The following is a 15,193-nucleotide window of genomic DNA, read 5'->3' as shown; positions in this document are numbered from 1 at the left end:
AGCGTGGCAGCAGCCTCCATGTTGTGCCACCGAACCCGCCCCCTTTTTGATTTGCTTTCAAGGGTTGGTACCCGCGGCTCTTCAGGCCCGATGGTGGCGTTGCACTGACTGACTGTCGTTCAGTAGGCAGTGCCAGTGGGCTGCCGCCAGCCTGGTAGCCAGCTCCGGGGGAAAGAGAGGCATGTGTTTACGCAGAAACCTCCTCTTCCAAGGGCCACCCGCCGCAGGGCCACCTTGAGCCATTCGCTTAACTCAACAGTCCAGAGCTGGCAGATGTTGCCTCCGCTGGGTCTTCAAGGGTCTCAAGCCTGGGGAGATAGAGTGGACACAGCTCTGGGAATAATGTCGTCGTACGGACCACCAGATTCTGTAGACAGTGTCTGAGGGCTCGCGGAGCCCCTGAAGCTCGCGGAGGCACCGGGGGCTGCGCCTCTGCCCTGGCACAGGACGTCCGCACTCCACGTGGGGAGGGCCCTGCGCTGCCCCGGGGCGGCCTGCTGGGGCTGGCAAACGAGGCCGTGGCAGGAGGGGCCCGAGGCGGAGCAGGGGACAGGGCGGGCTAGAGGACTGGGTGGGCGAGGGGTGCGGACACTGGAGGACATCGAGGGCAAGGAGTCAGAGGAGAGCTGACAGGGAAAGCCGCCAGCCCCTGGGCAGGCGAAGGGTGCCCGGGCTGCCTTGGGTGGTCTTTGGCTCTGAGCTCTGGCCCTGAGCCTCTGGGCAGAGGAGGGTTTCTTCTCGCACAAAAGGCGGAGAGTTCTAGAAACCGAGAAGCTGGTTTGGAAGTAATCATAAACATGCACAGGTGTCTGCGGAGATGATCTCGGGCCGCGCGAGTTTATTTCTGCCACCGCGCCAGGGCCCCAGCCCTGCAGCTGCGGTGCTTTCCGGGCAACGCCCGGGGCCCCGGCGCGTTCCCCTTGCGCCCCGCCCGTCGTCCTGTAACGAAGCTGAGCATTCGCGCGCACGGGCTTCTCACGGAGTCTGGAGGAGGCTCCTCCGCGCACCGCACGCCGCATCCTGGCCTGGCGGCACGCGGGGCAGGGTGACCTTGCAGGCCTCAGACCAAGGTCAGACTGAGAACCACTCTGCCTGTCGGTCAAATCTTGATGGCGGCTCGTGGCCTTGAAGCCGGGCTTGTCGGACTTCATGTGTTATGCTGAAGACGCGCAGGCGGCTTGCTAGCCTCGTTCACTCTTTCAGCACATGTTTGGTAAATGTCTGTCAGAACCAGTGCGCTGCGGAGACAGGAAAGGCGCAAAAGCCCCTCCTCGCAGCCCAGAAGGCATGGAAACCACATGGGTAAGTTTCTCCTCAAATCCACTTTTAGAATTTCCTTAATGCAAATAGAAGATTGTAATTCTTTTTTCACCTACAGCAGTTTCTCCTCTTAACTTCCTTCCCTGTCTGTAATATATTAAAAATAAGATTTTAAATTCATACTTTGTCAGGCAGTGCAACTGCGAGGCACCGTGGTTCCCCCATCGGCGAGGCGGAGGCCATAGCCTCAGCCGGAGGACGCAGGGGCAGCGTGCACAGCCTGGAACAGGAGCAGCTCGGGAATGTACCGAAGGCCTGGCCGACGCCCCGTTCACGCCACCCCGTCCTGCTGCCCCGTGTACACAGTCACCACGTGCTAATTCACTTCCTCGTTCTACCCTCTCAGAAGCTCCCGTGCCGGGCCACCGGGTCGTGCTCCCCCCGTTTAAAAGCGAGGCACTCCCCTTGGGGGGGAGCGGGGCGGGGGGGAGGTCTGCAGCCCCATGCCCTCCCGGCCACGCCTTCCTCGTCATTTCCTTTGAGCCAGGGGAGATGCCCGGCCGCCCGCCAGACTCCTTTGCCCTGCCTTTCAGGTCCAGTGGCCCTTCAAACCCCGCTTGGACGTCTGGTCACTCTGACCGGGCCCCCCCCCCCCCCCGTCCGGATCTGGCGCTGAAGGCATCGGCTCCTCCTGCAGCATTTATGAGATTGTGAAACATACTTTGGTAACACGTGAGGGTAATAATTAAAAATGTAGGTATTGAGGCCTGACAATGATGGTAATTAAAGTAATAAAGCGCCTTGAAAATAACACGTAATCATTGTAAAGCGCCTGATAAATCTCAACTTTCATTAGTAGTATTGTTGCATACATTTATTTCCCTACTAAAATGTTCCGAGGTGACCATGACCTTTGGTATGGATGGAACGCTTTCCACCACTTTGCCTCATAAAACTTTTGTTAGATTTTTGGTTAGAATTACTTGCTTACAAACTGATTTCTTATAGGCTCTGTGTTAAATTGTTCTCATACTTTAAGATGTGATAACTTCCTTGTTGTAAGAAATACACTAATTCACACTCACTACGACTGATGTGTGATTTGAGGATATAGTTTTTTACTCAACTTTTTATTACTGTTGATTAAAAAACCAGCTTACAAGCCAGGGTATGTATGTGAATACAACAGTTGTTACAAAGTAATATGACATCGTAAGTAGAATTAATACTCTCTATTGCACACCCTCATGCCAATAAGCTCCAAGTTGCTTGTTAAGAACTGTTTTGAAATCCTTTCCTAAGTGCCCCTTATCTTGCAAAACCTGTTTTTCATCAGGATTGGAAGGAGGGTGGACTGATGAAAAGAAGGACATTTTATTTGAGGTTCTCAGAGCACCTGGCAGTTCCTCTGGCTACGCTGCCATCCAGCAAGAGGGCTGGCTACGCGGCAGAACACGTTATAGTCCAGAATATTCTGGGCTTCCCCAGCCGCGCATCTCTTGGCTCTTGGACGGTGCGCCGGGTCAGATCTCCCCGTCTCCTGTGCGATGGAGCCATTGGCGGCGAACTCGCGGTCTTCCGCAGCGGCGGCCCTGGGCCTTAGCTGTGGAGGCCTTATTAGCTTTCTTTTTAATCCTGCTCCTGTTCAGTTCCTTCCTTCTTTCTTGCCCGTCTCCGGTGCGGGTCATCTTGTTCGCACACGCAGCCCGCACCTTGAGGGGCGTCCAGGGCCGGCGTGGGGCCGAAGCTCCGCTGCGGACCCGCCCTGGGCCTGGATTCCAGCCTGGACGCTCAGGCCCGGTCACCCTGCCACCCCGAGCGCCCGCCCTAACAAGCCGTAGTAACTCCTGAGACGTCTTGGGATTAAATAGAATAACTCGTGCAAACTACTGGCGCACAGTAGGCATTCAAAAAACGTCGATTCCCTTCTTACCCCGGCTACTAATGCCTATCAGACTGTATTAAAAACCAGAACCAGACCGTGATGATGCATTTCTTTATGGCGCACTGATGCCAAATAACTAATTTCCCCCACGGGGAGGGAGAGAGACGGCGGATTCGGTGCGTTTTGTGAACTTATTTGTTGGGCTTCCCTTCTTCAGCGTTATCTAGCCTCCTACTCCATAGTTTAGTTTCCATGCAACAAAAACGCCGCCGTTCCAGCGCCCGCGCGCTGCGGCGAGGTTGGCCGAGCCGCGTTACTGCCCTCGCCGCCGGTCGGAGATCGTTGCCGATGACATCAGAGCTCGACGGTTGCGGGGCCCCCTGGCGCCTGGCGGCCCCGCGTCTTGGCGGCCCCCTCCGGTCTGGGCATTTCAGGGGTCGGCTCCAAGCAGCCACGTCACCGCCGAGGAAAGCGGGGCTGAGGGCCCCCCGCGCCCGGCCTTCTCGCGTGTTGATGCGCCCGGCTCGCGTGGCAGCGGGGCCGCGTCTTCCCAAGGGCGGCACCTCCGAGGGGCGGGCGGAAGCCGCAGGTCCCAGGCACCTTTAAGGGCCGGCGCCCGGGTCTTAGCTCGGCCTCCTTCCCGGCCCACCTCTGAACCCTGATTGACAGGGCGCCGGGGAGGAGGAGCCCAAGGAGGCCCGGGAGGAGGTGCCGGCAGGAAAGCAGGGGAGGAGGGGCCGCCTTCCCTCCGGTGGCCAATCACGGAGGGGGGCGTGGCGCGCCTTCTCTCGGAGGGCCAATCAGCGGAGGGGGCGGGGCCCGGCCTCCCCTCCCTCCCCCGCCGTCCTCCGCCCCTCCCCCCATGCCCGCCCCCTCCTCCTTCCCTCCCCGCCCCCCTCCTCCTCGGCTGTGGTTTTGTGTGTGCGCTTCTGGAGTCCGGAGCCCGAGCTAAACAAAAGCAGGAGCCGGCGGGGCTGCCGGAGTTTGCGGAGCCGGAGGAGGAGCGAGCCGCGCTGCGCCCGCCGGGCGGGGGGCTGGGGCTCGGGCTAGCCCACCCCTCGGCGGCCGCTCGGCCCGGTGGGGGCGGGGGAAAGTTTGCCTCGCCAGCCCCCTGCCTGGCGCTGCTTTCTCCCGACCCGAGCCTGTTTGCAAAGGGATTAAGCCGCCGATCCGCGCGCCGGAGCCCATTCCTGCCTTGCGAGGAGCCGGACCGCGCGCCCGGGGCCAGCTCCGATTTCTTCCGTCCAGGGGGAAGGGGGCTCATCTTCCTCGCTTTCGGGAGTCGACACCCTTCTCCCCGGCGGCCCTCCCCCGCGCCCCGCACCCCCTCCACGCCCCCTCCCCCGCCCGCGCCCCAGCCTCCCACCACCCTGCCAAGAGGGAGGCAAAGGGATTTTTTTCTTCGGCGCTTCTTCGCCTGCCCTGTTTATCCTGCCAAGGATCCGGAGACAGGCGGCCGGGTCGGAGCCCGCAGCTGCCCGGGGCCGCGCGCACGAGCCGGGGCCGGGCCGGGCGGCGCGGCGCGGACATGGACGAGCAGCCCAGGCTGATGCACGCCCACGCGGGGGTCGGCATGGCCGGGCACCCCGGCCTGTCCCAGCACTTGCAGGACGGCGCCGCGGGCGCCGAGGGGGAGGGCGGCAGGAAGCAGGACATCGGGGACATCCTCCAGCAGATCATGACCATCACGGACCAGAGTTTGGACGAGGCGCAGGCCAGGTGAGCGGCCGCCTTTTCTTCCCCTTTCTTGGGTGTTTTTGTTTTTCTCCCTCTCGCCGGGGGAAACAATGGGAAGCGGAGCCACACGGCGCTCTCTTTTAAAATGTTGTCTCCTTCCCCGGTTCGCCGAGCAACTCCTCGGCGGAGGCGTGCGGGGGCAGGCGCGTGGCGGCGCCGGAGGAGTCGCCCGGCCCGGCCCGGCCCGGCCCGGCCCGCGGCGGTGCGAGGCGGGAGCGGGCGTGGGGACGCGGAGGCACGCGCCCGCGCCCACGCACACGCCCAGCTCGCGGAGCGCCTCCGCGGCCCGCGGCCGCACTTCGGGCGGCGTTAGAAAAGTATCTCCGAGAGAGCCGCGTCGGCAAGTTGTCGGCAGATCCGGTGTCTTCTCCACGAGGGACCCGTGGCGCGACCATATAAAATGTCCCACCAGCACTTCATTTGCAGATGTAGTGGGCTCCTCGCCTACACCTCAGATTTTGGGTTTTCTCCCCCGATTTTCTCTCCTCCAAGATCAATTTTTCTCGCTCCCGCTTCCTTCCCCCCCCCTTAAAAAAAAAAAGACAAAAAGAGCAGGGCAATTCTTTGTCACTAGTTGTCAACTCTGCAGAAAATACTTTATATTCATTTAATTCTCTTTCAAAAAAAATAGCCGATGGAAAGATAGAAGAGGTAATTTTGCTTTTAGACGTATTTGTTAGTTTTCAGAGACTAGGATATTCAGTTTAACTTTATTGTTTCAATTCGAGTGGGTGAACTGACCTTCCAGGGCACAGGACGAGTGGTCCTTTAAAAAGGGTGGGGGACAAAAAGCGAGCCCGCCGCTCCGCATGCCTCTTTGAGGGCCACTTGAGTGCACCGAGACAGGAAGGAAGGTGCGTGTGAATTTTATGTATTCCAGTGCGAGAGGACTTGACGACCCAAAGGAAACAGAATAAATAAGCCGCGCAGCTTCTCGCCTTAATCCACGGCCAGGGGTGCAGTTCACTGCTCCGGGATTTTACAGTAGATTCTCTTTCAGAATAAAACAGACTCGTCGGCAGCCCACCAGCAGCCTGCCCAAGGCCCATCTCGAAAGGGAGAATTTTTAAAATCCGACGACCACGTATGTGTTTACAGTCGCCCAGCTTTGTTCAGCCCCAGTAGGTTGAAATATCCACGCGCACACACACAATTCCTGTGCCCCAGATGACTCGGTCGTGTGGAACAGGCTTTGTTATCTGCATTTTTGTCTTAGGAAAATAGGAATTTGAGTTGAGAAATGAGAGGAAACAGTTAAAAACGGGGATGTTATGAATCCCACTCTTATTTTAGTTGCTAGTGCATGCAACACGTAAGCTCAGAAGTGCCGAGGTTTACGGGCTTTGAAAACTTGGGAATGTTCAAAGGCTGGACCTAGTCTGCATTTTTTAAAATATGGGAAAGTTTTCCAAAATTATCCAGTGCTCTTTTAGAATTTTATTTTCTGAAGAAAAGCTGATAGGTAAGTGGAAGATTTCCCACGGGCATTTTCTTTTTCAGTCCAAACCGATTTCCATGCCCCTTGCATTGTTCCAGAAAAATGAACTCCGACACACCAGTGAGCTGCCTTCATGCCGGGCGTGAGCCGTGGAAGGGCCGGAGGCCCGGGCACTCACCGCTTTCCTGGGGCGCAGCCCCGCTGCTGTTTGCAGGGCCGTGGGCAGCCGCGGCTTGGCGGGCTCCTTGTTTCACTGGCCAGCGGTGTGGCGTCAGGGAAATTTCTGTGCTCCCTCTGATCCCCTCGATGTGCTGTGGAAACGCAGGATTTCAGTAAAGCTGTGTGGGCTTGCTTTTGTTTTTGTTTTTGTGGGTTTTTTTTTTTTTTACTTTTTTATTTTTGGCTTTTGGGCCTATATATAAAAATACAATTAATGAAAACTATTTTAAAAGGCCTCCAAAGGGACCTTTGATGCATCTAAGGCTTTCCCACCTTTTTTCACCCCTCAGAACTAAATCACCACTGGGCTTTCTCCCTGACTGCGCAGTGCAACTCTGCTCGGCAAGTGCGGGATCTGATTTTCCTTTTGGGGGCTGCACCTTCATGTGATACATTTGTTAAGTACAAAGTAAACCATGAGTATTTTAGACACAATGTAAGTGTGTGTTGGACAGTTTTAAGCTGGTTCCCCCTCTGCTGTGGAGTATAGAGGGCATGCTGCCTGCCGCTTCTGCTCTTCAGGATGGGTGTCTATTTTTTTTTTTAAACTTTCAAAGGCATTAAAAAAGAATTGCCTGCGTCCTGAGTGCCAGGGGCTTTCATTTATCTTTACACATTGATTTTATTTAACACACAGAATTCTCTTAACTGATAGCTGATACGATCAGTATTTTGTTTCCAAAACAGTGTCCTTCTGTTAAGTGCTTCCATAGTAAAATGAAGGGAAAGGTATTGTTTTGTTCCTCAAGTGCATTCTGAATGCAAACGCGCAAAAGAACCAGGTAAATCACAAATCTAAGAGGCAGAGTTGTATTTATTTTTCCCCCAATGGGTGCAAGGTCCTAATTGTAAATAATTGAATTTCAACACCTGCAAATAAGCGTTGTGTGCACAAGAGGCATAATGTGAACACAGAGAAATGAATTCACTCCCCATATGGGTATGTCTGCCCCCTGGCAATGCATTTCCATACTCTTTAACTCGGGGACTGAAATTTTATAAATTGCCAGTTCTGCTCAGAAGACCTTTCAAGCATCTTGTGTTTATGAGAATACGGGGGGCTCTGCGGAGTGAATTCGAGCACATGGACGGAGTAAATTCGAAAACACACACAGACCTAGAGGCAAGGCAGCTCCTAGGCTTGTGGGGGCGACGCAGATTTTCTAAAGCTGTTAACCCACGCGTTGGCTTTGCATAGTCATTGCCCAGGATGGGTTTAAGAATTCCACTTTGATGAAACTACTTAAAAAAAAAACCCGGCTCTGCCTACGTGGACATAATTTAGGTTAGTTTTGTTCTGTAGTTAAATCCCTGCGCTCCCTGCTAATTAACGTGCTTGCTTTTTCTGCGGCGGGCTCCACGTATTAAGTCATAAACCCACTGAAGCGAGCCGCAGAGTTATGCTGGGGATGTAGTTTTGGCTAAGCCTCCTGTTTCCCACTGGGCGTTATCGGCAGTCTCACCCTGGCAGTCCACCTCAGCTGCGATGTTGTGTTTTTCTTGCAGAAAACACGCTTTAAACTGCCACAGAATGAAGCCGGCCCTGTTCAATGTGCTGTGTGAGATCAAAGAAAAAACAGGTAGGACGGAGACTCCGACATGCAAGCGTTTTCTTTGGCCGATTGATTCCCTTAACCAGCAGTCAGGAACCCATTATTTGAATATTAAAATTGCGGAATGGAAGCGCTCTCAGGATCGACCGGCTCCCGGGGCGCCCGTGGCCCGCCTCCTGCAGGCGCTCGGACGGGCGCTGTCGGGCCTTGCTCTGTTTTCCTTCCCTCCCGCCCCGGCCTCCTGGATGCTGGGGCGGACCTCGGGGTCCTGAAGGGAGGCTCATAGAGTGACGTACTTTTCGGGGGGAATATGAAAGTAAAAGTCCGTTTCCTGAAGGAATGTATTTTGGCCCACATTTAAAACACGTCTTGGGGGAGTTGTGTAAAGTTCCCTTTCTTTTCTGTGTCGCCGCCGCCGAAGCAGCAGCGCCCAGGGCCTTCGCCGGGCCTGCGAGGCCGAGCGCCGCCCTCTGCAGCAGCAGCTCTGGCCGAGCGAGGGCCCGTGGTCTCGGGGGGGCGGCTGGGCTGGGAGGGCAGGACACCGCGCGAGGACGCCTGCCGCTGTTTTCCCACTTTCTGGACCTCCTAGCATGGACTGGCACACTCGCAGCACATCCCAGGAGGGCATTTAAATTTTAAAGCCACAATTAAAAAATAGCAGTCATCAATCGGTGTTCTCAAACGGCAGATGCTCTGGAAAGGACGTTGAGCAACGTCCTCGCATTTGTTTGTTTTCATCCTTAATTTCCCAACGTGGGCGAATCTCTGTCTCGTACCAGGAACGTGGGGGCAGGGGAGATGGGAAAACAGGGCACAGAGACGAGGCCAGGGGCTGGTCGCAGAAAGGTGAGCGGCTGCCGGCCTGCGCCCGCCCGGCTGGCTGGCTCTCAGCTGCGCGGAGTACCTGGCAGCCTCGTTATTTATTTATTTTTTACAACAAGGAGTGTAACAGTCAATAATTCATACCTAAACCATATAAGCAAGGGCATGACATGGATGAAAGTGACAATAAATATGATTGCACGCCTGGTTGATATACATTGATAGTTACACATAAAAGGGGGGGTTGGGGGGCACGCAGGGTGGCTTTCTGCGTGAGAGCCCTCTGTGTTTCTCTTTTAAAAAATAAATAGTTTCAAGATGTGACCGTTTGATGGACTATGTAATTACTTGGGGCTTGAATTGTATGAAAAATTAGCGAGCAGCTCCTTTGTTGAACGTTCCTCGCGCTGCACGAAGCATCCCAGACAAAGCACCTGAGCAGCGGGCTTGGACGCCGGGTCGCCCGGCCGGGCCCCGACCCCGGGGCAGAGCCGTTAATTGCGTTATTTTAGCAGCGAGGCGCCTCGTGAGAGATTTGTGGGTCGTGCATACAGATACCAAAGAGCTGTTTCAGTTTGTCATACTTTTTAGTTTTTCTGTTAGGCTGGAACAGGAAGCCTAAGCGCGTGTGTGCATGTTTTCTTCTCTTTTTTCTTCCTTCTCATTTTCTTTCTTCTTTTTTAAAAAAAAATCTTGATGCTTTTTTTTTTTTTTTTACTGTAAATATATGGTTTGGTGAAATTTATGTCTCATCTAGTATGTGTCCCGCTGATCTTGATTCATAAAATGTGGAATCAAGATATAAAAACATGTCTGACAATCCAGGCCACAGAGACTCTGTTTCTGAGGACACTTCATCAGATTTTTACTGAAAGGAAGCCCATCATGGCACTTAACTGTATGTTGTGGCCAAAGTGTTTAATTCCAGGCTTCTAATTAAAACGTACTGAGGCAGTCGATTGGAGGGGGTGGGTCCGAGCAGGGATCTGGTTCCGGTGTGGGCCCGAGAGCTGGTTCCTTATTCACATTAGCCAAGCTCTGGTGGTAGGAGGCGGTCGTATTGGTCAAAACAGTGCTCTGAAGGCGTCATTTATTGCTGACTCTGTGTGTGTGTGCGCGCGCGCGCATGTATGTACGGGTGTGTATGTATATAGTTATTAAAATTTTCTCTCATTTAATGACATTCACATTTGGAGATTTTAAAACTCTAAATCAAGGATCTGTGTGTCACCTCTAGATGACTGTATTTTAAAGAAATACCTTGTCAGGCCCTGTGCATTGAAAATGGTCGGCAGTGCTGCCCCGTGTTGGGGGAAATGCGCGCGTGCACACAGTTTCGGACTGAGAGGGCATCCCTGGGAGGCAGTTAAAAATGAAGCGGGGACGGGGGAGGAGAGAGAGAAAGCAAGCCCCCGCCCCCATCTCCCACCTGTGTGCTGGGCGGGCTGGGGCAGCAGGCACCGCTCCTGCAAGGCTGCGCGTCTGTGGCACAGGTGGCGGCCAGGCCTCTGCCTTGGCGCCAGAGCGTGGCCACCCCGCCCGGCCCCGCGGACCCCGTGCTCCCTGCCTTCGTGTCCGCCTGCGCTGGGCGGCCGGGGCGCGGGCCGCAGGCTTACAGCGGGGCCTGCCTCCCTGGATCCGGAGCTAGCGAAGAGGTGGCGCGCGCCTTCGTTGTGCCTTGGAGCCCCTGTGCATTTCGTGAGGGTCTCCGGCTTGGGCATCGGGGAGGGTGTGGGCTGAGAGGGGGCTTGGTTGGTTGGTATTCTCACGTGAGGTGTGTGGGTTTCGCGGGTTCACCACCTGGCTCACCTGCCCAGGTGCCCCTCCGAGGAGCCTGGTCATTGCATTCATCTGCTGCTTCTGCTCTTCTGCTTTTGTTAATGACTTGAGCTGGGAAACTCGGCGGAGATTCTTACCAGCCTTCGGGAAGTTGAAAGCAGGCACACAATACCAAAGTAGGCAGGGGCCCCGTTACTGGTGATGGGTAGGCATTTAAGTCAGAAATTACCGTGGGGATATTTAACAAAAAGTGTCTTCTCGCTTCAGCGTACGGGTAGGTTTTTATTTTGATACCTTTTTGCTTTTTAAATAAAAGAGCTAAGTGGAGAGAGTGCCTGCAGGGCGCTCGGCAGACAGATCTCAAAGGACAGCAGGAAGGTGCTCTCCGGGTGCCCGGCGAGATGCGCGTTTCCGAGGGGCTCCCACGTGTGCTCCCCCTGGGGCTGGGCAATTGGAGGCAGAGTTCGGGGCCGTTTGCTGTCGCGTGTGCTCTGTTTCTAGGAACCGTTCCCTGTCTTCCGATGTTTTACCTGTGTGCGTGCGTGCACGTGTGTGCTGGGTCGATGGGGTGGAAGAGAAAAAAAAGCCAAATATCACATTTCGTAAAAAGACCTTGATTATTTAGAAAAAACACTTCTTGATGTTTCTTTTTAAGTTTTGTGTCAAAAATCATGTAGTTTAAATATTAGGAAAACAAAAACTACAACTACTGTGTGCCGTTTACTCAGGAGAATATTTATAGATAGCAGTGAAAAGCTGCAACTGTTGTGAATAGTTTTTAATTTCAGAACATAATGGCTCTATATGGCACTTTTCAGCCAGTTTTCTACACTGAAATTAAATCAAATCACTGAAGGAGGTTAAAAATTATTTTTTTGCTTCCTTAACACTCTTTTGTTCTCCGTTCTTTTTTTTTCCTAGTGTTCAATTAACACCCCCATTAGAGAAGTATATTTTTTTTAAAGTCCACTCCTGTATTTCGCTTTGGACCTCCCTTTGCATTCTCGCCTGCCACTCCTTTTCGGTGTAGCCGTTACTCACGGGACGTCTGCCCCTCTCCTTCGAGCCTTAGAGAATCGTTTGCGTGTGTGCGCCCCGTGTGGGTAGGGCCGTGGGAGGCAGCCATGCATCGCAGGCGAAGGGTTCTGGCGGTTTGAGGCCGTGCACACAGAACAAGCGTGAAGTGACTTTAGACAGTTGAGCGCTGCCTGTCGTCAGATGCCTTGTGCCGGGGAGATGGCTGGAGTGACTTTTCACAGAAGTTTGCCTGGAGCAGAACTCAAGTGTGTGTGTTTGCACGCGGGTGTGGAGCGTGCGCGTGTCCCCCCAAGGGACAGGGGCCGGGAGGAGAAGGCCGGGGCCAGCAGTGTCCGGCCAGCCTCCCTGGGCTCTGCATTCGAGGCGCAGCCGTGGGGTCAGGCCGGAGTAACGTGATCGGGCCATAAACTATTTATCATCGTGTGGACGTAAACCATGACTCCGGTCACTTTGGTGTAATCTATTTTTCACCAAGCTCTGACATCCGAGAGGTGGGAGAAGGGCGTGCAGGGGACTGGGGTCAAACCCACCAGAACGGGATTTTTGGGAGTCGGGTGGCCCGTCGTCTAACAAGAGGAGTGTCTGTGAGGGTTGGAAAGGCGAGACCGAGGACGCTGAGGGGAGGTGGGCGAGACGAGGCCCGTGACCTGGGAGGGGCGGGGGTTGGGGCCGGAAGGGGAGCGGGCTGGCTCCCCACGGCCGCTGCCGAGGGGGGCGCGTCCCTGCCAAGCAGGTCGCCCCGGTGCTGCACTGAGACAGGAATTTCCGGTTGTCGTTGCTGAAGACGACAAAAAATATCCCAAATGAGCCAACAGCCCGAAACCTAGGCGTTGAACATACAGGGTCCAGCAGAAGGAAGGCCCGCTTGTGTGGGGTTGGTAGGGTAATAACGTTGGTGTAATAATTTGTAGTTTTAATTCGAACATTTCACCTAAAATGTCGTGTGGTGTGCTTGAGTGCAATAATATGCTACAGGATTACCTGCTTATGATTTGTAATAAAAGACCTTTATGAAATAAAACCGGGGGCGTTCCTGGTGCCGGACCCTGCGTTTACATGGGAAGGCATTTTCATTTTAACCCAAAGCCTGAGCTGGCTGCTCCCGAGAGACCTGCTTTGGGGACACTCGGCCTCAGCGTGGGGTTCAAACGTCCCATGCACGGACGCTGTCACTGTGTTTTCAGTTCGGGGAAGCAAATCTAAATATAGCTTCGTTCCTTTTCCTTTTTACACTTTTTTCTGCTCACACACCACCTGATGAGGCAGCGTCCCAGGCCCAGCTCCCAGAGGCAGCTGTGGCCCGTGGGCACGTGACCCTGCAGCACCCTTCCTCGGCTCAGCCTGGGCTGCGGGAGGGGCCGCGCCGCGCCCCACCCGGGGTGTGCGGTGCGGGGCACACACTGACTGATGAAGAAAATAAGCGGCAGATTAATGAGTTGTTTGCAAAGTGCTTTGCGCTCTCTGGGCTATATAAATAAAAGATGCTGCAGGTTCCATAATCAATTATCTCAGGGCTCGTACCCGACTCCATCTCCTAGGACGGCGTGGTGTTAACTCTTTCGGGGCAGAGGCGTACCCGCTGGTCTAGCCTCGGGTCTCGGGTGGTCCGTGGGTGCTTGCGAGGACACGCCAGTGGACCTTTGAGGTGCCACTTCTCAGAACGTGGCAGAGTGATTGCCAGAAGGGAAAAAAAAGTGCAGGTGCAGGCCGTCGTGAGCTTATGACACCTTTCTCCCTCCCCGGCAGAACAGGGCCAGGAGCGCTCCCCGGAAGGTCCTCCCGCTCCGACAGCTCCGCGTGGCCCCTCACCCCCGTCATTGGTGGTGTCCGGGTCACAGTGGGGGGAATTTACCCTTTTTGGTTTAGGTCACAGCTTCAACTGCATCTTCCACGGGCATGTGGTCGTTGAGGGGGGCTGGGATGGGTGTGTCACGCCTGTGCGCGCCTCAGACCTACCCCTGAGTAGTTACAAGACGGCCGGCAGATTGTCTCCGTAATTAGGAGGGCCTTGACCGGCCGTGGTTAAGGACTGGTCTCCGAAGCCAGACCGCCTGGCCTGTGTCGCTGATCCACTTCCAGCTGTGTGACCTTATTCAAGATGCTAAGCCTCTCTGTGCTGCGCTTTCCTCGCCTATAGAGCGGAGATGGCGATGGTGTCTGTCTTCGAGGCCGTTAGGCTGGAAGGAGGTAACACGTGGAAATCGCAGTGCCTGGCGCGGCGGAGACAGTCAATAACTGTTAGCTTTTATTATTTCTGGCCCCGCTTCCTTGTATGGAAAAGCGAGGCTCACACCAGATGGTCCCTGAAGACCAAGCCAACGCCAAGACTGTGATTCTAAGCTGAAAAGGGACCAGAACTGCTGAATTTGAGATTTGCTTTCCTTTGTTTCTCTTGCCGTTCTCTTAGAGTGAGAAGTAGCTCTCTCAGGCCAAAAGGCTGGGGCTAGTGTGGAAGGAGAGAGGGGACGATGGGCAGGAGCAGAGACAAAGGTGTTTAATCGTCCGCGCGCTGGACGGCGACCCCCCGGAAGCCGTGGAGTTGCCTGGGTCGGGGTGGTGCTTCCTTGGCATCGGCAGCGGGCGGCGCTGTCACGTGATCACAGCAAGGGATGCTCCCCTGCAGACGCGTGGGGCGCTGGGCCCGCTCCCAGGGTTTAGAGCGGGGGCACCGAGCGAGGGCCGCGTGGCCTTTTCCTGCCTCTTGCTGTGCCCCCCCTTTAGAAGGTGTCACCTTCGTCAAGATGACAGCCTTGAGACAGAGCAGTTTATCAGTAGTCTCTTGTTTTCTTGAGATATATTTCATAAACCATGGGATTCACCCATTGAAAGTGAACGGTGCTGGGTTTTTGGAGGTTCACCCAGGGGTGCACCCATCGTCCCCTCAGACCCAGCACCATCGCTGGCCAGTTTGCTTCTCTTCGTCCATAACCACTAATCTGTGCCTGCAGATTCCCCTGCTCCGGACGTTTTCATGTAAATGGGATCAGACAATGCATGTTCTGTTACTGGCTTCGCAGAGGGTAGTAGTTCCCAGGTTCATCGGTGCTGTATCAATACCTAGTCCTTTTGATGACTGAATAATATTCCACTGCATGGCTGGGCCACGTTTTGTTCACCTGATAATGAGCTGACGGGCGTTCTGGTGGTTTCCATGCCGGTGTTCCTGTGGACGCGTGCCCGCTCGCTCCGCGTGGGCGTGCGTTTATTTCCCTGGCTCCGCAGCGAGGAGCGGAGCTGCCGCTCCGGACCGGCTCTGTGCTCGGCACCGGAGGCCCTGCAGGCTGCCCTCCAGGGCGGCTGGGGTGGTTGCGTGCCCAGCCCACGCTGTATATGGCGCTCGGCTTTGCTTCAGGGGGCGGCCTCTCCTTGCCAGCGTGCACAGGCCCCGCGGCACCTCTTTGTTGTCTTTGAGCAGTTCCCACTCTGCGAAGAAAAGTATTCTGATAAGTTTATGGCATCTGA

The 15,193-nt window shown here is 55.0% G+C and overlaps 1 protein-coding gene across 2 annotated transcripts in view; it reads left to right on the top strand.

Moving 5' to 3' along the window:
• Positions 1-4,096: 4,096 nt before the first annotated feature.
• Positions 4,097-15,193, top strand: part of PBX1 (PBX homeobox 1) — a 198,220-nt gene continuing 187,123 nt past the window's right edge. For both annotated transcript variants that reach the window (XM_054587832.1, XM_054587831.1), the window contains exons 1-2: positions 4,097-4,864; positions 8,046-8,119. In XM_054587832.1, the coding sequence (XP_054443807.1) occupies positions 4,674-4,864; positions 8,046-8,119 (265 nt within the window). In that variant the 5' untranslated portion in view covers positions 4,097-4,673. The remainder of the gene's footprint in view (positions 4,865-8,045; positions 8,120-15,193) is intronic.

This window comes from Pteronotus mesoamericanus, unplaced genomic scaffold, assembly GCF_021234165.1.
Source record: "Pteronotus mesoamericanus isolate MK-2021 breed Mesoamerican mustached bat unplaced genomic scaffold, CSHL_Meso_final scaffold_1186, whole genome shotgun sequence".
In the NCBI taxonomy this organism is placed as follows: Eukaryota; Metazoa; Chordata; class Mammalia; order Chiroptera; family Mormoopidae; genus Pteronotus; species Pteronotus mesoamericanus.
This window is presented reverse-complemented; position numbering and strand designations above follow the sequence as displayed.